The 21,726-nt window shown below is 42.2% G+C and overlaps 1 protein-coding gene across 1 annotated transcript in view; it reads left to right on the top strand.

Moving 5' to 3' along the window:
• Positions 1–20,942, top strand: part of fam184aa (family with sequence similarity 184 member Aa) — a 108,613-nt gene extending 87,671 nt beyond the window's left edge. The window contains exons 14-18 of the mRNA XM_080422024.1: positions 2,537–2,683; positions 5,060–5,177; positions 8,969–9,034; positions 11,290–11,394; positions 19,798–20,942. Of these exons, the coding sequence (XP_080278150.1) occupies positions 2,537–2,683; positions 5,060–5,177; positions 8,969–9,034; positions 11,290–11,394; positions 19,798–19,806 (445 nt within the window). The 3' untranslated portion in view covers positions 19,807–20,942. The remainder of the gene's footprint in view (positions 1–2,536; positions 2,684–5,059; positions 5,178–8,968; positions 9,035–11,289; positions 11,395–19,797) is intronic.
• Positions 20,943–21,726: the final 784 nt, after the last annotated feature.

Raw genomic sequence — 21,726 nt, 5'->3', positions numbered from 1 at the left:
ATGGAGTGTATGTGCTCAGTCCGTTACGCTGCAGATTGAGTATGAATTCACACTAAAGGTTTTCAAAAATATCCTCATCAATGGTGGTGTTGTTCTTTTATTTGCATCTTTTGGCCATTCGGATTTTGGATTCCCACACCGGCACTGACTCTTATTATGGATTTCTATCTCTATCATACAGCAACAGATACTGTATAATACAGGGGTCTTCAACGTTTTCAGGCCAAGGACCCCCTAGCTGAGAGAGAGATGAAGCAGGGACCCCCCTACTCTATATTGTATAAAATTGTGTTTCAATTTTTTTTTTTTTTTTTTTTTACTCTGATATTTTTTCCCTCTACACCTATAGGCTCTTTGCCAAAAATAGCCGATCTACAAGCTTGTAGATCTGCTATTTTTGGCTAATGTTCCTCTCAGAAAAGGAATTCTAGGGTTCAAGTGGTTAATGTAAAAAAAAACGAAATCCTATCACACAAAGATTTGGCGGACCCCCTATAGTAGCTCTGAGGACCCCCTAGGGGTCCCGGACCCCCTGTTGAAGACCCCTGGTATAATATCATCTCATCTACCTTGTTGTTTTTTTTCCTCATTATGGCTGTGCCCCATGTATCGTCACCTCCCATCCATAGAGGAAAAAGACAAAAAAAAACAAGTCAAGTATGAACACCTGTGGACAGAGTAAACTTTATTTTTCATCCCCCCCCCCTTTTTTTTTTGGGTGGGGGGGTGGGGTGGGGGGGGTATTATTTTCTTGCAACTAATGACATTGCAGGGAAGCAGCTTTCTTCTCCCTCCTGAGACACAGGAGGGTGTAGGAAAAACTGTGGGCTCATTTATCAAACTGTCACACACTGTCACACATTGTTTACACTGTGGCGTGTGTGTGTGTGTGTGTGTGTGTGTGTGTGTGTGTGTGTGTGTGTGTGTGTGTGTGTGTGTGTGTGTGTGTGTGTGTGTGTGTGTGTGTGTGTGTGTGTGTGTGTGTGTGTGTGTGTGTGTGTGTGTGTGTGTGTGTGTGTGCGCGTGTGCGTGGATATATATAGATAGATATTAAGATGGATAGACAGATAGTTTGTAATTTTTTACACAGTATAGCATATATGGTTATTTTGTTATTTTATTTATTTTGTTATTTCTTTCCTCTTCACCCAACGTTGTCGTTATGCCAGTTGATTGTTTATTTCAATGATCAATCGATTGATTGTGTTCTGGCTTGGATCGATGGGACCAATGTGGTGCTTTAAGTTATTGGTATATCTCTGTGATGCTATGTTTTAAATATTAATGTTAAATAGTAATATTATGATTTAAATCCTAGTGTTTTGCCAAGTATTTTGGGGGCCCACTCGCAATACCCTCACGGCCCATCAGTGGGCCCAGGCCCACAGGTTGACAAAGGGTTTAGGTTGTTACTCATTACCTGCCAAAAACATTATAAACGTTTTTGAGAATTTAGCTATTGCCTGCCAAAAACGTTTCTAAACGTATACTGTATCTGGTGTCACATTACAGTAGAGAGACGCCAAAGTTCTCTCTCTCTCTCTCTCTCTCTCTCTCACTCAAAACAAACAATGTATGTACAATTAAATATAAATGTTATAAAAATGTTGCATAGTATAAACATCCATATAGGAGAGGTTAGCTTGGTATAAACCATAGACTGTATAAAAGAGATGGACAAAGCCAGACCGCTGGTTTCTACAGACCGAAAATGAAGCCGATTGATCAGGAATGTGAAATCCGCCATCTCTGATACAAGCCCAGAAGCACGTCGGTAACAGGAACCGGAAAACAATCCCCAAAGAATGCTATTGGTTGGGTAGCTGGTCAATCAAGAGCGGGGAATGAATGCTATTGGTTGTGTAGCTTGTCAATCAAATCATCCCGCCCCTCCTAGAGAATAGCCTACTTTATCATCAATTTTAAAATAAATGGGACCATAATTTAGCAAAACGCATATCATGATGATTGAAAGGAGACTTAAAACTATAGCGACTGGAAGCATATATAATTTATGACAATTTTTATTAAGGTAAGAACATCGAGTCTAAAGCTTGTCAAAAACACATCCGCTTGCATTAAAATAAATGCTTTCTGACACCCGCAGGAGTAAAACACGTAAAACAGCGCCAAACAGGCCATTCATATGAACTGTTTCACTTCCGTATTGGCCTCATTGTAAATATGTCAGGCTGGCCCCTTGGTATAAACCTTTGAAACAGTTGACAGCAGTATTACAATGTTTTGCGCTCACTTGATATAAACAAATAGTAGCAATTTATTCCAATCTTATTAAAGGCAGTTGCTCTGTTCATATGCACAGTATTTATATGTGCCGAGGTCATTTGGTGTAAACAGTGCACTTTCTTTTATTCCTCTCTCTCTCTCTCTCTCTGTATCTCTCTCTGTATCTCTCTCTCTCTCTCTCTCTCTCTCTCTCTCTCTCTCTCTCTCTCTCTCTCTCTCTCTCTCTCTCTCTCTCTCTCTCTCTCTCTCTCTCTCTCTCTCTCTCTCTGTCTCTCTCTCTCCCCATCAGGGCCCATGAGCAGGACTTGGTGAAGAGACATGAGAGGGACCTTGGTGAGATGAACGCGGTTCACCACAGAGAGACTCACATCATGCTGGCTGACTTCAACAAGGCCCAGGACCTGCTCAAGGACAAGATATCTGCCCTGCAAATACTGTAAGCTACCCTTTGTGTGTGCGTGTGCGTGTGCGTGCGCGTGCGTGTGCGTGTGCGTGTGCGTGTGCGTGCGTGTGTGTGTGTGTGTGTGTGTGTGTGTGTGTGTGTGTGTGTGTGTGCGTGCGTGCGTGCGACTGGTTCGGCGGTGGTGGAAAGTAACTAAGTACATGTACTAAGACCTGAGCCGATTCTTAAAACAGTTTTTTTTTTTTTTAATGAAAAAAAATCAAGATTTAAAAAAAAATAGCAGATCTATGAGCTTGTAGATCTGCTATTTTTGAATAGCCAAAGAAATCTAAAGAGACACAGATGCGTTCCAGGTCTAGGGTTAAGTACAATTTTTAGGTACTTTTACTTCTACTCCACTACATCTCAGGGGCAAATATTGTACATTTAACTCCACTACAATTATTTGAACATTTGAGTTACTATGTAGTTTTGGATTATTATTACAAAACATACATTAACCACTTCAGCCCTATATATATATATATATATATATAGGGCTATATATATATATATATATATATATATACTTAAAAATAGCAGATCTACAAGCTTGCAACGCGGGATTATGGTGATATATTTTGTTGTAGGGTAGACCCAGAGGAATGTGAGGTGTTACAGTACATGTGTCTAGGGTTGGGACGATATGGGTATCTCACAATACGATATCTGTGGCGATATTAGGCCCTCGATAACAATAATATCACGATATTCGATATATTGCGATATCACGATATATTGCATGAAATTTCACCAACGATGAATCACGATAGTCCTTGTATTCAATTCATGAACGCATAAAATAGCACCAAACAGTTCAAAATCATCATCACACAAATACAGAGTCGGAAAAACAACGTATCACAAACGGGATTTTTTTTTAAAGAGGTGGTGCCATGGTTTTGCACTTTTTCTGTTTTTCATGTGTCTATGAGGTTGATAGAACTTCATTAAGCCCCCCGGTGGTGTTTTTATGGTGTTTTATGTCTTCTCTGACTATTTGGAGTTTCTTCCTGGAGGCTGAAACCTTGAGGGTCAAAAGTGCCAATAGAGAAACAGGGGCATTGTGACATCACAATGCCATACCCTCCCCCTCATTATCATAACACAACAGGTGTGGGCATGAGGAGGAGGAGGGACTAGGACAGGTGGGTGGTGCTAAGGTGGTGGAGGAGGTGCTAAGGTGAGAACCAGGTATACTTAATGAACTGGAGGCGTGTCCACATAAAAACAACATTTTACACTTACTGTACACTTTTTTTTTTTTGAAAAAAATCCTTACATAATAATAATACCTTATGATCAGGTTTTAAGGTTGAAAAATATCATGGCACCCCATCTTTAAATAATAATTTATATCGATTTTTTTCGGCAGTATATCGATTATCGCGATATATCGCGATATCGATATATCGTCCCACCCCTACATGTGTGTCACCATGTGTCTTATGGGTTTGTATTGTACTGTATTATATTGTACTGTATTGTATTGTATTGTGTGCCGCTGGTCGTCGTCTCCAAGACAAATGTCTCCCCGGAAACAAGATCAAATAACCTTGGGAGAGAGCACAGAAGCTACATTATTTGTCCGTTATTAGATTTATTAGATTGAGAGGTTATTAGATATTTGAAACGATCGCTAATAACAACATGATGATAATGACACTTTACACACCGTAAGGTAATACAGAGTAGTATTTCAGAGGAGAAATAATAGAGTTGGAGTAATAAAGTAAGTTTTATGGTGGGAAAACTAATAAAACAAGCTTTATTGCTGTAATCTTTTATCTCAGTCTTTTTGGATGTGACAAGAGTGCCATCTAAGGGCAGAGAGTAGGAATTGCAGAATGTCCGGTTATAACCGTAATAAGCGTAGTAGTAGCAGTAATAACAGTAGTAGTAATAATATGAATTTACATAAGACAAGAAGGCATTTAAAAATAAAGAAGGAATAGATGAGATTTCTTAGTGTAGGTTTACTTCTACTCTGTCAAATTGTAAGTATCAACAATAAACTCCTATTCATCAGGAGTATGACATATTGTGTAAGATCGTGTCTCCTTCTGTTGAACCACCAACATGTGGAATGTTAGTAGCCTGGTTAACTATCCCATTATCTTGTGTCTTCTGCAGACTTGGGGAATGTGGCCTTCCAAAACTATTTAAAATGTACATGTTTTACTAAGCTGCATGATGTTATGTCTCTCCATCTCTCTCTCTGTCTGTCTCTGTCTCTGTCTCTGTCTCTCTGTCTCTGTCTCTCTGTCTCTGTCTCTGTCTCTCTGTCTCTGTCTCTGTCTCTGTCTCTGTCTCTGTCTCTGTCTCTCTCTCTCTCTCTCTCTCTCTCTCTCTCTCTCTCTCTCCGTGCAGGTTGGAGGGGACAGAGGATAAGTTTCGTAACAGGGAGAGCAGACCAGAAGATCTACAGATTATTGCGGAGCTCAAAGACATGGTGTCAGAGAGAGAATCCTTGGTCAAAAAACTAGTGGTGAGCACACACACACACACACACACACACACACACCCCCCCACACACACACACACACACACACACACACACACGTGGAGGGATGCGATATATGAAGAGAGTAAGAGAAAGAGATCTCTGTCACGATTTAGGACTCCACGTATTCTCTCTACGGTCGTAACATGGTGATGAGTTGGTCAACATCTGTCGTCGTGTCAGACACCGCTCTTTTCTCCCCAATTTAGTCGTCATGCCAATTAATTCCTCTCCACACACATTTCTGTGTTGTCACCGCTGTCTGTATCCTACTGACTCACCTGCCAGTGAGGAACCCCCACCGGGAGAACGTAGAGCCTTCGTCCTACTCCTCCCGCCCAAAACACTCCCTGGAGGATTGCATGCAGTGACAAATAAATGCATGCAGTCACCCTCCCCGTCCGGCTTCCCTCCCTCGAACGCGGTGTTCGTGCGGAAATCGACACGCGTGCGCTCTCTCTCCCAACTTGACGCGATAGGTTGACGCACCAGTAACACACAAAAAAAATAAGCATTTAAAACGATGTGTTGCATACCGATTGGCTTGGAAATCGTAAATCATGTCGTCCGCGTACAACATAAGACGGGAAAGCGCGAAGTCGTCCGACGCATCGGTGGGATGTTGTCCGAGTCGTCGCCGTAGTGCGACCTGGGTGTGAGACTACTGGATGTGGTGTGTGTGTGTGTGTGTGTGTGTATACATACATGTATGAAGGTTTAGGGTGGGCACTGTACACTCCGCTGTAGCTCCGGGAATCAGTCTCTTAAAGTAAAAATCGAGCTTAGACTTGTTTAATGTGCATATCGTTTGCTGTTGGGCAGAAACCTCTTATCTCCATATCTTAACTTTTTGTGCTTTTTTTTTCTTCTCGTAAATTAACGCCCAATACCTACTTGATCATACTACAGCGTCACGCAGATCCACAAGCTTGTAGATCTGCTATTTTTCCTGATCAGGAATGTTGCTCCATGTTAAATTCCGGCGGGGAGGCAGGCAGATCTTTACATTTATGTGACCGAGTCACAGCAGAGGCGGAAGGGGCACAGAAGGGGCTAGTGTATACCTGCCTCTGTGGTGCTGCTAGTGTGTGTACATGCACGCAGGTGCAGTAGCCTGCTAAACCAGTGGTTCTCAACCGGTGGTCCGGGGACCACCAGTGGTCCTTCAGGGGGTTCCAGGTGGTCCCCATGCTAAATGATGGAGAGTTGGTAACCAAATGGACCCTTATAGATTAAATCATTATTAAACATCTGCACCCTAGGCTGCAATGCGAGCCCGACAGCGGGTTCGAATCTCGATTCCGACGACCTTTGCTGCGTGTCACTCCCCATCAGTCAGTCTACGCTGTCCTATCAATAAAGGCATAAAAGGCCAAAAATAAATATTTAAAAAAAGAAAATAAATATCATATAGACCATGACGTATAGGCCATTATTTTAAGAATGCGACAATGGGTGTTCTCGGTGTTCCAGTGGTGTTAATTAAACACCATGTTGATTAAACACCATGTTAATTAAACACCACGTTACATTTGAAGACTAGCTCGCTATGTTGTGAAAGTGCAGAGTGTGCCCTGCACAGCGTCATCCTGTAGTGCCGTCTACTATGATAAATGTAAACATAATAATAATAATTATATATATATATATATATATATATATATATATATATATATATATATATATATATATATATATATATATTAGGGGTGTGCCGATTTCACCAAACGATACGATACGATTTCGATACGATACGATACGCACTTTTTTATTATGAAAAATATATGGGGGAGAAAAAAAGCAAATGCAAACAAATAATTCTGTTTTTGCATTATTCAGACATGCGAACTTGTAGCTTTTCAGCTACAATAGCCGTTTTGAATCCAAATAGGGCAATAGTGTGACACCTGACCCGAAAGAAAAACAAAATGTTGTCACCCTTTTCACCCCGGGGCTGTTTTTGCATGCCTGATTATTATTATTGTAAAAAAAAAAAGAAAAAAAAAATTCTAAACGATTTTTTTTTTCAAAACGATACATATCGTCACGAAAACGTATCGCGATATATCGCGGGACGATATATCGGCACACCCCTAATATATATATATATATGTATATATACAGTATATATAAATGGCTCACTGCAATGCAGGCTGCGTTTGCACTGCGTGCGCGAGGACTTTGGAGTTGACCCAGTTTTGAACGCAACAATGTGTCAAATCGACTTTGCGTAGCTCCAAGCGTCCGCGTTCCCGGGCCGTACCTCACAACGTCACATGATCGTCTCTGTCGGGTTGAATGCTCTATTATGTCCTCAAAACTGTTCTTTTTTTTTTTACTTTTCAGGATTCAAATGTAAAAATGGCAAAAGTAGCAGATCTACAAGCTCGAAACGCGCCGCGAAGCGGCACGTTTCGAGCTTGTAGATCTGCTACTTTTGATGCTTTTGTGTGAAACGCTGTAGTATGATCAAGTAGGACGTTAATTTACGAAAAAAAAACACAATAAGAGGTTTCTTTCTGCCCGACAGTGACGCTATATGTTCCGGGGCCTCGTCCAATCATTAATTGTACATTAAAGGAGAATACCGGACAAATTAAGTGTTGCCTTTGATGTCTCGTTACGACGTGAAAAGTGGCGATAGTCAAACGTGCGTTTGACCTGCGAGGCCACCGTTAATGGCGAACGAGTTAACACTGGTTGCTTGTTTCCAGAATCTGGCAACACGAGTTGCCAGGTTCTGGAAAGAAACAAGCATCCAGTGTTAACTCGTTCGCCATTAACGGTGGCCTCGCAGGACATTTCAACGCACGTTTGACTACCATGAGACTCCACAATGACTATCAGAAGAGAGAAAAACAACTTTGCCTCGGTTATAATAGACGAATCTCCCTGACCCACGCGCTCCCATTCTGACAACGGAGGGGGTTTAAAAAATGACGACACGGGAATCTATGGAAAAAAAGAACGCCACTTTTCACGTCGGTCGGTAAGTAACGAGACATCAAAGGCAACACTTAATTTGTCCGGTATTCTCCTTTAAGGGCCTCTTAGCCGTCGTAAACTCCACGGTACACCACCCCCTCTTTTGGCTTATTGCTGTATCAAATGGGGGTCCGTGGCCTAACGCAGTGGTTCTCAACCTGTGGGTCGGGATCCCCAGAGGGGGTCCCCACATGATTTTGGGGTGGGGGGGGGGGGGGGGGTCCCCACATGACAGTAAAGTGACAATGTAAGGACTTTTAAGGCCTATTTGATACCAAAAAACTATAAAAATGACATGGAAAAAAGACCATTGCATCAAAAGTAGTCAACAACCTATACTATATAACATTGTCAAACATTGGCCAAATTGTCAAATATTACCTAAGAAATAGCCTTTTTTTTTCACATAGCGTTGTGAGCTTGTAGATCGGCTATTTTCACAATATTTATCTGTGGAACCGAGTCAAACTAAATGTAATGCCTCAACTCCTACGATTCCAAGTGTTTCAGGGTGGGTGGGTCCCCAGTTCAAATGTGATTTTTTGGGGGGGGGTCCCCCAGTTCAAATATGATTATTTGTGGGGGGGGTGTCGCGGACTGAAAAGGTTGAGAACCTCTGCAGTTTACCATGACCTCTTTTGGCTCGTTGCTGTATCCGTGGCTTGCCCCTATAGTGCGTAACGGGGGGGGGGTGGTCCTTGAATTGAAAACGGTTGAGAATCAAAGATGTTATGCTGTGTTACACTGCTAACGCAGACGAGCTCCTCTGACTGCAGCGTGTCTGTGTCTAGGACAGACACACAGAGACGAGGAGGGACTGTCCAGCTCCTTCCCCTACTCAGAGCTGGTCAATGAGGGTCAGTTAAGTTACGTGTCGTGTCACAGTTGTATGTGCCGTCAATGCATTACACATTCCAGAGGGTCGGTTAACCCTTTAAGACCTGAGGCGATTCTTTAAAAAAAATCTAAATCCTAACAGTTTTTGGAAAAAAATCGAAACATTTTTTTTTTCACGATTTTTCAAAAATAGCAGATCTACAAGCTCATAGCGCGGCACTCGGTGCCGCGCTATGAGCTTGTATATCTGCTATTTTTGAATAGCCAAAGACATCTTAAGTGACACAGATGCGTTCCAGGTATTAATGGGTTAAGTTGAGTGTTTTATATCACAGTTGTATGTGCCATCGATGCATTACACATTACTGTCACACAACATCCTCTGTAAAACCTCCTTAAAGGGATATTTCACTTTCAAACATGGTTGGGGTCATTTCAACGTCTACTCAGGCTTTTGTGTTTCAATTACTTTTTTGATTAAAAAATGTATACATTTGTTTGCATAGGAAGGGGTTGTGTCCGATTAAATGAATATTTTATACAAATATCTAACTACTGAATCAAGTAACTTAAAAACTGCCTGGGGTGAAACACAAAAGCCCAAGTGGCCTTTAAATGACCAAAACACGTTTGAAAGTGAAACATCCCTTTAAGTGTTACAGGTCTTCATCTACTGTAGACAACATTAGATTTGGGAATAATGCAGGTTGAAAGGGGAATTAATTAAAGGAGGAGTTCACCCAAAAAATTACTTATTTTCTATCAATTGCACACCCCATGAAGCCTTGAAATCATGGATTTATTTTTGTTTTTGTGGCATTCCCAAGCCAATAATTTCATGACCAGGTGTATTTCCAGTAGGAGACAGAAATAATCTACTTTGTGGCTTAGGAATGTGACAAAAACAAAAAGAAAACCATGAATATAAGGCTTCATGGGGTGTGCAATTGATAGAAAATAAGTATTTTTTTGGGGGTGAACTCCTCCTTTAAGCAAAATAGATTGAGGGATTATTCTGCTGTTAGTGTTGTCAATTTTGGGGGGAATTTGATACGTAGTCCGGCTGAGCTATTACACTCAAGACATGTTTACTGCTGTACATGGGTCTAATACTGTACAACCAGCAGCCCAACCAAATATTTCACCCCCCGTTCTATTAGCGGTCCTGATACAATACCCTCTGGGGCCAGTTGCACCACTTCACACTAAGTTCAAACTTAGCCTATAGTTATAGCTTAGCCCATTCAATCCGGGGACGCATCTCTGTCATTTTAGATATCTTTGGCTATTCAAAAATAGCAGATATACAAGCTCATAGTGCGGCACCGGGTGCCGCGCTATGAGCTTGTAGATCTGCTATTTTTCGAAAAATCGTGAAAATGTGTGCAAATCTTTGAACATGTATATATAACTCAAATCTTTGAACATGTATATATAACTCAAATCTTTGCTTCTGGGGGTCCCTGGAACAAAAATATGTTACAAATGTTTTTTTTTAAATTAATTAATTAATATATTTAAAGATTTGCACACATTTTCACGATTTTTCTGAAAATAGCCAAATAAATCTAAAAATGACAGATACTTTCCTGGTCTAAATGTTTTTTTTAAAAAGCCATTTAAGCTGTAACTAGGCTAAGTTTGAACTTAGTGTGAGGTGGTGCAACTGGGTCCTGGTCCTGGTGGCACCAGAGGCCTTTTTCCACAAGGTCTGTACAGTTCTGATTGGCCCACAGCCTTAAAGCAGCCCTTTGGTGGTAAAAGTATCAATTCTGCGATATAGAAATACTCTGTTACAAGTAAAAGTCCGGAATTCAAAATGTACTCGAGGAAAAGTACAAAAGTATTGGTATCAAAAAGAAAATGTACTTAAAATGTACCAAAAGTGGAAAGTACTCATTATGCAGAATGTCCCGTGTCAAGTTTTTTAAATGTTCTTTTGAAAATGGCAGATCTACAAGATCACAATGCGCCGCGATGCGACGCATTGTGAGCTTGTAGATCGGGCTATTTTCAAATAGCCAAAGTTTAAATAGAATAATAATCCAAATCTACAAAGTGAACTAGTAAATACATTTTCAAATAATTGTAGTGGAGTAAAAGTACAATCATTTGACTCAGGGATGTAGTGGAGTAGAAGCAAAAGTATTTAAAACAAATTGGAAACACTTCAGTCAAGTAAAAGTACCTACATTTTTTTTACTGAAGTGCAGTACTTGAGTTTAATGTACTCGGTCACTTCTTTGCACCACTGAAAGCGGCCCCTCTCTTCCAGGACGATAAGAAGTTCTACCAGCTGGAGCTGGTGAACAGGGAGACGGGCTTCAACAAGGTGTTCAACTCCAGCGCCAACGTGGGGGTGATCAACCCCCTCATCAAGGTGAGATCGCCACCGAACCACGTCCACGAAGCTCTGGGTGTAGCCTAGCTTAGTGCCATTGGTTCTCAAAGTGGGGTTGAAAAATAGCAGATCTACAAGCTCATAGCACACTATGAGCTTGTAGATCTGCTTTTTTGGAAAAATCGTGAACATTTGTGCAAACCTTTTGAATATATATATATATATATATATATATTTTTTTTTTTTTAAGCGAACATTTGTAACTCAAATCTTTGCTTCTGAGGGGGGTCCCTGGAACGACCTACTTGATAGTACTACAGCGTCACACAAAAGCATCAAAAGTAGCAGATCTACAAGCTCGAAACGCGGCGCGAAGGCTTGTGGGTCTGCTACTTTTGATGCATTTGAATTTGAATCGTGAAAAAGTAACAGTTTTGGACACCCGACAGAGACGATATATACGGTATATGTATGCGTATGATCCCTTGACACGTTATCTTCAGAACCCCCAGACGTCTGTCATGCATGCCCCTTTAATTTGACTATTTTTTATTTTATTCATAAAATTATTATTATTTATTATTGTGCCCGTTTAACCACTCTTCATGCCAAAGATGACGGTGTCATCATTGTAAAAACAAAAACAAAACATTTTAAAAATCCCTCAAAAAATTGCACCCCCAAAAAAATGCAGATCTACAAGCTCAGAACACATCACATCGTGTCACATTTAGAGCTTGTAGATCGTCTATTTTCCCTGTTTTTTTTATTAAATATCTATATTTTGCAGTAGAGGAGTCGCAGCCAGAGGCTATGGCTATTATATGGTGGTCCTTGGCACGGAGACGTTTCTGGACCCTTGACCTAAGTTGCAGAATATCGTGTTCTTTGATGTATCGTGTCCTGACATCATAGTCAGGTCAAACGTTTTGGTCCCAGCATTAAAAGAGTGTAAGATAGTGGACCACTGGTGCAACGCAGCACTGCTAGTGGTTTATGATGCACGTATGACTACGGTATGTGTGAATGATCACCTTGGGCGCCGTGTCCTTACAGAACGCCTTTTGAGCTGAGGAGCGCTTTGAATATCATGTCCATAGCGCTCACACACAGCTTTTTAATATCACGTCCATAGCGCTCACACACAGCTTTTTAATATCACGTCCATAGCGCTCGCACACAGCTTTGAATATCATGTCCATAGCCCTCAAACACAGCTTTTTAATATCACGTCCATAGCGCTCGCACACAGCTTTGAATATCACGTCCATAGCGCTCACACACAGCTTTTTAATATCACGTCCATAGCGCTCAAACACAGCTTTTTAATATCACGTCCATAGCGCTCACACACAGCTTTTTAATATCACGTCCATAGCGCTCACACACAGCTTTTTAATATCACGTCCATAGCGCTCACACACAGCTTTTTAATATCACGTCCATAGCGCTCAAACACAGCTTTTTAATATCACGTCCATAGCGCTCACACACAGCTTTTTAATATCACGTCCATAGCGCTCAAACACAGCTTTGAATATCACGTCCATAGCGCTCACACACAGCTTTGAATATCACGTCCATAGCGCTCAAACACAGCTTTTTAATATCACGTCCATAGCGCTCAAACACAGCTTTGAATATCACGTCCATAGCGCTCACACACAGCTTTTTAATATCACGTCCATAGCGCTCGCACACAGCTTTGAATATCACGTCCATAGCGCTCACACACAGCTTTTTAATATCACGTCCATAGCGCTCAAACACAGCTTTTTAATATCACGTCCATAGCGCTCACACACAGCTTTTTAATATCACGTCCATAGCGCTCACACACAGCTTTTTAATATCACGTCCATAGCGCTCACACACAGCTTTTTAATATCACGTCCATAGCGCTCAAACACAGCTTTTTAATATCACGTCCATAGCGCTCACACACAGCTTTGAATATCACGTCCATAGCGCTCAAACACAGCTTTGAATATCATGTCCATAGCGCTCACACACAGCTTTTTAATATCACGTCCATAGCGCTCACACACAGCTTTGAATATCACGTCCATAGCGCTCAAACACAGCTTTGAATATCATGTCCATAGCGCTCAAACACAGCTTTTTAATATCACGTCCATAGCGCTCAAACACAGCTTTTTAATATCACGTCCATAGCGCTCAAACACAGCTTTGAATATCACGTCCATAGCGCTCACACACAGCTTTGAATATCACGTCCATAGCGCTCACACACAGCTTTGAATATCACGTCCATAGCGCTCACACACAGCTTTGAATATCACGTCCATAGCGCTCACACACAGCTTTGAATATCACGTCCATAGCGCTCACACACAGCTTTTTACCTGGAACGCATCTGTGTCACTTTAGATTTCTTTGGATATTCAAAAATAGCAGATCTACAAGCTCGAGCTTGTAGATCTGCTATTTTTTGAAAAATCGTGAAAATACATTTTCAATATTTCTTTTTTCAAAAAACTGTTTTCATTTGGAAAACATTTTTAGAATCGGCCTCAGGCCTTAACACATTCCATGCCAGAGTTTAATCTCATAATGTACTCACCAGTGCCAGCGTTTTATTGTTGTTTTTTTGTTTTTTTCATGTCGCCACAGACCTCGCTAAATAAGTTAAAAGTGCGCGTTCATTTGGTTCTAAGCACACAGCGGATCTGTGAGAAACGGCCAGCGAAAACAGTTTCCAAATGCGAGCCGCCATCTTGAAGATACAGCCGATCAACGCTAAACAGTGATCAGCGAGGAGAAAAACAACAACCGAGAAAATCGAGTTTTAAACAGGATCCCAGACAGGAAGCGGATACGATCGAAAAAAACGGAACCCGAATAATTCTGTTTCCGACCGGAAACCGGAAACGGAAATGGATCAAAACAATTCGGAAAGTGCACCTGGGGCAATTTCAATGGGAATCGGCGGTTCGCGTAGATCTACGCGACTGGCACGCTGCGGCTTTAAATAGGTTCGCGTAGATCTACGCGACTGGCATGCAATGTGTTAATGGGTTAAAATGTAGGAGGGGATGATGAAACATAAATACCCACCTACCTGTATATGTGTGTCCGTCCACCTACCTGTATGTCTGTGTGTGTGTATGTGTGTGTGTGTGTGTGTGTCCGTCCGCAGTTAAAAACAGGTAGCCAGTCAGGTCATCGCTTCAGCAGCTTCCCTAGCCAGTCGGCTGTCCGATTCGTGGCGAGTCGAGAGGGAGTAGAAGAGGAGGAGAGAGAGGAGGTAGGATCAGGAAGTCCCCTGCCTCGCGCAAGCAAGGCCTCACCCCTGTCCAGCCCTCTACCTCCTCCTCCTCCTCCTCCACCTCCTCCTTCTCCTCCTCAACATCCTCCCACCTGCTCTTCTCCTCTTCTTCCTCCTCCTCCTCTTCCTCCTCATGCTTCTCCTCTCCATCCCCCGGCAAGTCCCATTACGTCTCCTCATCCTCAGAAACGACAGGCGTTACATCACAGTCCAAAGCGTGTTAGGAGGTGAGACTTGATCTGCCTTACTGCTGCCTGGGCTGTCCTCCTACACCCCCCCCCCCCTCCCCCTGTCACTCCACTAGCTTTGTGCACGCCGGCTGCCGTTCATAGTTCATAATGATGCTACGAATGAGAAGAGGCTTTTGCATCTGAATGGGCTGTTTGAACTGAGCACTTAAAGAGAGACGTGACAGAGGTTCCCTTTTAAGCAGCTGCCTGCAACGCTTCTACAAGTGACTCTGTGCGTTTGTCCGTCCGTATGAGCGCGGCATAAACGGCTGATTGCAACACAAAGCTGCAACAAATGACACTAATTAAACACAAACGGACATGTGACACACATGTGCCAAATAAAGACATGTACACACACACACACACACACACACACACACACACAGGCCGACACTGCACGTGTGCATGCACACACACACACACACACACACACACACCAGAGTCTGGCAACGGGCCGGGTACCCGATGGAGTAGGGTACTTGAAATCAGAAAAGGGGCGGGACCTATATGGGAAGTTGCGTCATGATCCAAGTAGTCTAGGGGGGAAAAGATTTTTGATGCTATGACCTACGGTTCAAGAGTTATAGGCCAAAAAGTGAATCGGCCTGTTTTTTTATGAAATGGATTTTTTTTAAATGGATAATTGTGTGGATAATTTTCTAAATAAAGTTTGGATCCCACGGCTAGAATCCATCAGTAGGTCCTAAAGAAGCTAAAGATGCAAAATATGGCGCTTTTATCTGCTTTGTATTGGTAATAAAAAAATCACACCCAGTGTGAAGTGGGCGTTGTGGTCACAGTGGTCATCACAGTGATGGAAGTTCACTTAAAGAAAAGTAATATTTCTGAAGTGGGTGGTGCTATTTATTAACAATAAACAATAAATAAACAATGGTTGGTCCACAATGGGTGATTCACTTAAAAAAACATAAATGTGTTTTTTTTTAAGTGCATGGTCCTATTTATAGGGCTATGCACATGTGTCATGTGTTTCACTAGCCAATCACAGTCCTGAATAGAGTCAGCCAATAAAGTCAGCCAATCATATTACAGCTAGCATTGAATGTGTAGGGGTTAGGGGTGTACAATGGTGGCCAATCACGGTGCAGGGTTAGGGGGGTACAATGGTGGCCAGTGATTTGCATTGAATGTGTAGGGGTTAGGGGTGTAGGGGGGTACAATGGTGGCCAATCACAGTGCAGCGAATGTCGATGTCCAAACCTCACATATAGGGGCGGTTGCACCGCCCAAAAAAATAGGGTTAAGGTACTGGACTATATTTCGCTCCAGGACGATCGACACAGAGTGTTGCAAAAAAGACGGAGGAGTGTCTCTGCTTTCATCAGAGAAAAAAAAGCCTGTCACCGCGAGCCTCCGTTCTTTAGTTATTGGCTGTTGAATATAGCTTGTTCTCGCCAAAAACGCTCTGTGTGTGTGAGCGCGTGCGTGCGTGCACGTGACTGACTGACAGTGTGACTGAGTTATTGTTGTCCTAGTCTAGTCTTCTTTGTCTGGCCCGTTGATTTTTCTCTTGTCTCTTTTCTCTGTCTGCAGACTGCGCCCTGGGCCAGTGTATTAACTGGATGAGGGGCGCACTACAAATCCTGAATCTACCTACCTAATGCAAAGACATTACGGTGGTCCTTAATACTGTTCTAGCACCTGTATAGTTGAGTTTAGATGTCAAAAGATGCATTGGTGGCAGGATATCTCCATTCGTCTGGCATACGCAAGACTAACTCCTCTTAATCACATAGGTCTACAAATAAAAGCACAAGTAGATGGAATGACAGCTAGTGTGCTACCTGGGCTGACTTTCATCATATGCTGAGAATGAACGCTCTGTCACATGGCGTGTGTTTACATCGTCTGAATTGAAAGTGAAAGTGTCAAAACAAAATGACTCCTCCACCTTTCAGTGCAGACTTTTGAAATGACTTGTATTTACACCTTCTATATTGACCTGTAACTCGTTACCGTGTTTGTAACGTGTATAGGCATTAGGCACATACTACAGTATGGTGTCTTTTTGGGTTGACGGTCGTAACGTACTCTTCTTTGTCCCTGGTGGAACGTTGCATTGGGTCCCTGGTGGCAGCATGTTATCCTCATGACAGCTTCATCTGTTCCAGCTCTTGTGTCACAGTTCTGCGCCAAGTGGTTTTGGGCCTCCCAGGCTTTCTTTTGCCTGCTGGTGTCCATCGTATTCCATTAAGACCCATCTTTTTTTTCATTTTTTTTTTTTTTATTTGTTTTGGAGCTTTTATGCCTTTAGTTACAGGACAGTAGACTGACAGGAAATGGGGAGAGACACGCAAGAAAGGTCGTCGGGATCGGGACTCTAACCCACGACACGCTGTCAGGCTGGAATTGCAGCCTATAGGGTCCAATGATCCGTGGGTCGGCGGTTCGAATCCCGGCTCCTCCTGACCACATGTCGAAGTGTCCCTGGGCAAGACACTGAACCCTACATTGAGCACTTGGAAAAGCGCTATAAAAATGCAATTCATTATTATTATTATTGCACATGCTTTCTAAATCAGTAGTTCTCAAACTTGATGTACATGTACAAGCTTGCAGTCATGAAGTTGCGAGCTTGTAGATCTGCTATTTTTTTTATAGCCAACGCTACAATCTAAAATAACATCCTGTTCTCTGTCTGAATGTGTTATGATGAACATGTAAGAAACCGTATTTGCGCTCTTATCTCAGAAACTCTCAAACAAGCTTTGTGACCATGTGGTCATACCTGTAAAGCGTCTTATTGGTGCAACTTTATTTTTGCTTTATTTTATGTTATTGTCGCTTTGAAGAGCTGCAGCCAAAGCTTAGTTACAAGCTCAACATTAACAGGATCATGTTGTATCTGTGATAATAGACACAAAGACAATCCTGTGTGTGTCAGTAAATAGCCTTTACTTGAGCCACTCAACCCCAAACATCTTCTAAATCATTTAGAAAATAGCTTATCTACAAGCTCAAACTTGTTAGCTGATGTTAACTCATTCACTGACAGAACTTTTTTTTTTTTGCGTTTGCCCACTGCCAGAGATTTTTCATTGAAAAAAAAAGTACTCAGGAGCCGAGATACAAAATGTTTAAGTTTTAAGTTAACAAGGAAGTGGATGGGAGTCTAGATCTTCAAAAAATCATATCTCCTTGGTCTTTGGGTTAAAAAATTAATAAATAAATAAGCCGTTTTAGTCGTTCTTGGCAGAGGGGGTTAAAGGACAGAAGTCGTTTTAGTCGTTCTAGGCAGGGAATGAGTTGAGCGAGATCCTTCTTGGATATTTTTTTGTTTTTGTCGCATTCCTAAGCCAATAATTTGATGACCGGCAGCGGTTCCGGTAGGAGACACAACGAGTCTCCCTCGTGTCTCCTACCAAAACCGCTGCCTGTTTCTGTGCTTGTGACCAGCAACTGATTCAGCCAGCAGAGCCCTTCATTTCTTGCACTGTGTGTGTGTGTGTGTGTGTGTGTGTGTGTGTGTGTGTGTGTGGAGAGAGATGTCATATTTTTTGTGCATTTACAAATGTTGGCCTAAAGGTGGTGCTAGGTCATTTTTAGGTCACCAAAATCAGTAGAGGCCATTGCCTGGGGGCTCCATGAAGGTGCACAGCATATTCAATAGCGTTCACACATCCCTCACTTCCCTTCTCACTCTTCTTTCAACATCATCCCTCCTTCTCTCAACCCTCCATCATTCCCTTCATTCCCGTCTTTCTCCTCCTTGTTTCTCCAGCTCTTTCCTGACACGGAGCTGCCGGTCCGCTCTCAGGGTTAAATTAGCACTCAATATTTTACTGAGTACAGTACAGTGCAAGGTGGCTGCCAGTGGTGTAAAGTAACTAAGTACATTTACTCAAGTACTGTACTTAGGTACTACTACATCTCAGAGGCAAACGTTGTACTTTCACTCCACCAGAATTATTTGAAAACTTTACTACGTTTACGTTACTTTGCAGATATAAATTATTACATTATAAAACATTCATTAACCACTTTAGCCCTATTTTATACCTAGGCTATTTGAAAATAGCCGATCTACAAGCTCACAACGCGTCGCATCGCGGCGCGTTGTGAGCTTGTAGATCTGCTATTTTCAAACATTTTAGTACTTTTACTTTTGGTACTTTAAGTACATTTTGATACCAATACTTTTGTACTTTTACTCAAGTCAATTTTGAATTCCGGACTTTCATTTGTAACAGAGTATTTCTGCATTGCAGTGTTGATACTTTTTCCACCACTGCACTTCACACTGTCCGCTAATCAGATGAAGTGACAGAAATGCTGAAAAATATGCTGTAGATTTCATACAATTGTATTGCCAATTAAAGCCCTCCAACCACGGCACTTATCTATTTATACACTGTTGACTTGGACACACAGTGTAAGAGAGACAGTGTGGATATTTGTGTATATTCGCCGCCAGTTACACTTTTATTAGGCAGTAATCATTTTTATTATTTGCATCTTTTTACACGCTTTCCCAGCGGATGGGACTTCCTTTTTTTTCCCATAATGGTTAAAGTTTTACACGTTTAGAGAAATGTCCTTTTGTAAAAAATGATAATTGTGGTTTATTAAAACTACATATTTTTAGTGCTTTAACTTTGAACAATACCCAACTTCTAGGGTGGTGGTTCTCAAAATGGGGTCCGCGGACCCGCAGGGGTCCTTGAGGGGGTTCAACTCTCCACTGAACGTGGAGTGGTGGTGTTGTGAATGGTTATGGTGCACCAGCTTAATATGTTGGTGCGGAAACTGTATTTTAGTACCACATAAAAATAAAAAAATCTGTTCATTCGGTACGGGGCCGTTCAGGTTGGAACACCGGTTCGGTTCGGTATTTTCACACCCCTACTTTATAGGTGAAAATGTTAACATGTTTGTTTTTTGTCTTTGTCCCTCATTCAGCCGTCCTGAGCACAGCCCCTTCACTGGACCGCCACGCTGCACGGAAACGCAGGACAACGAAGAAAGACAAGCAGGGGAAGGAAGAGAAGAGGATCCATACGCACAGTCTTTCTCTTTCTGACAGGCAAAAAAAAACAACAAAACAAAACGTAACATATTGCTATATGGTCAAAAGCCCAAAATGTTGGGACAGAGAGCTAGACACACTTAGAGGGCTCGGTCATAAATAAGTGCTAGCCGTTTCAAAATGTACAAAACATTTGTACAGGGCAGATCTACCGCGGACTTGCCAAGGAAACCAAGCCAACTTTGAGGGGTTTTTTTTGTGTCCGTTTTTTTGTTTTCCAAACTCCACGACACACAGTGCTAGCACACAGCGACAGGCAGATATGATGACACTGATTCTAGCTCGCCGTCCCAATGCTTCTGACCGTGTACATAATGTTTGAAGCAAAAAAAAAAAAAAAAAATTTCAAATCCCTGCCGTACACCCCGGGGAGCTCCCGGTTTAGCCCTCCAGATGTCTGAACGTTCTCGGAGCGCGCGCGGGGGGACACAAAACAAAACATCACACAAGCCAAATAAAGCGAGAGGATCCTGAATCGAGCCCTCCCCATGTTTTTATTTTATTCGATTTATAAGACGTAACAGACAATTCTTTGGCTACTTTCACTCTGTTTATGTTGCCAATGGACCAGACAAGAGTTCTCGCACAGAAATATGAAATGTCTTATTTCATCAGACATTTCATTGACAGAACTCTTCACATTCTGTAGATATGACTCCTCCAGGTCCAACCTAGAGCATGCTGGGAAAAAAGAAACCCACACACAAACAAACGCATCATCCATGCTGCACTTTATTTTGGCGTTGCATCTCGTTTATAACTTTTTTTTTAAATTTTTATTTTGGTTCATGGCATTTTCTGCTTTATTCAGATAGGAGAGTGTAGGGAGACAGCCAACCCGAGGGCAGAGAGACTCGTTGAGGTGTGATGTCGGGAGTCGGATTCGTATCCCCTGGTCCTCACAAAGGAACAAGGCGGTCAGTGCAATACCTGGTTGAGCCACCAGGCGCCATGCACCCTCGTTTGTTACTTTGACTCGACTTGAAAGTTTGCGTGATTCCGTGTGCCGATGTTTGGTTTCACGAGGCAGTGAGGGGCGGTGAAAACGAGTTGACACAATTGTACAGTTGTCACACACACAAAAAAATGCATGGTTGTCAGTCTGAAAACAAGGCTACGTGTTTGTTACCTTTTTGCTGAAACGTGAGTATCAGAGATAAGGAGGACAATGTTGCTTCCTCCTACAGACCTAGTGGTTCTCAACCTGTGGCTCGGGTCCCCACATGATTTTGGGGGGGAGGGGGGTCCCCAGATGACAGTGAAGTGACAATTTAAGCCTTTCTAACTCTTTGACTGCGGACGACGCGATAACGCGTCAAGTGCTACTTTGTCCAGTTGGCCGTCGACGCGCTCGACGCGCTGGACGCGCGTTCATTGTTTAATCTCTGATTGCGCTATGCTGCTTAATATTCAATGTTATTCTCGAGTTCCACTTACTTCACGGACATCTGCATCCGGTTTCATGACCTGGATTCCGTTTCCGGTTTTTGATTCTTTTCCCCAGTCATTTTCGTCCAAAATAGGTAAATAAACGGTCTTTCACACGGTATGACGGACAAACGGACAGTTTCTCTTCTATAATCTATGGTCTGGGTGACGATCAGTCATCGCCGTCGTATATCACAACGTAATTTTCGCCGATCAAAACAATGGGGGGGACGTCACATCCGTTTTCATGTTTTTCCTTGTCTAATCTATGAAGAAGGGTGAGAGAGACCCAACGACATGATCAAAGCTGTCATGTGCTGCGCTCTAGTGGCGGATTTGTGCTGGGTCTTTACATTATGTGTCCTTAAATTATT

The sequence above is a fragment of the Gymnoscopelus braueri genome (assembly GCF_963280865.1).
Source record: "Gymnoscopelus braueri genome assembly, chromosome: 24".
Taxonomy (NCBI): Eukaryota; Metazoa; Chordata; class Actinopteri; order Myctophiformes; family Myctophidae; genus Gymnoscopelus; species Gymnoscopelus braueri.
Note: the sequence above shows the minus strand (reverse complement) of the source record. Positions and strands in the feature narration are given on the sequence as shown.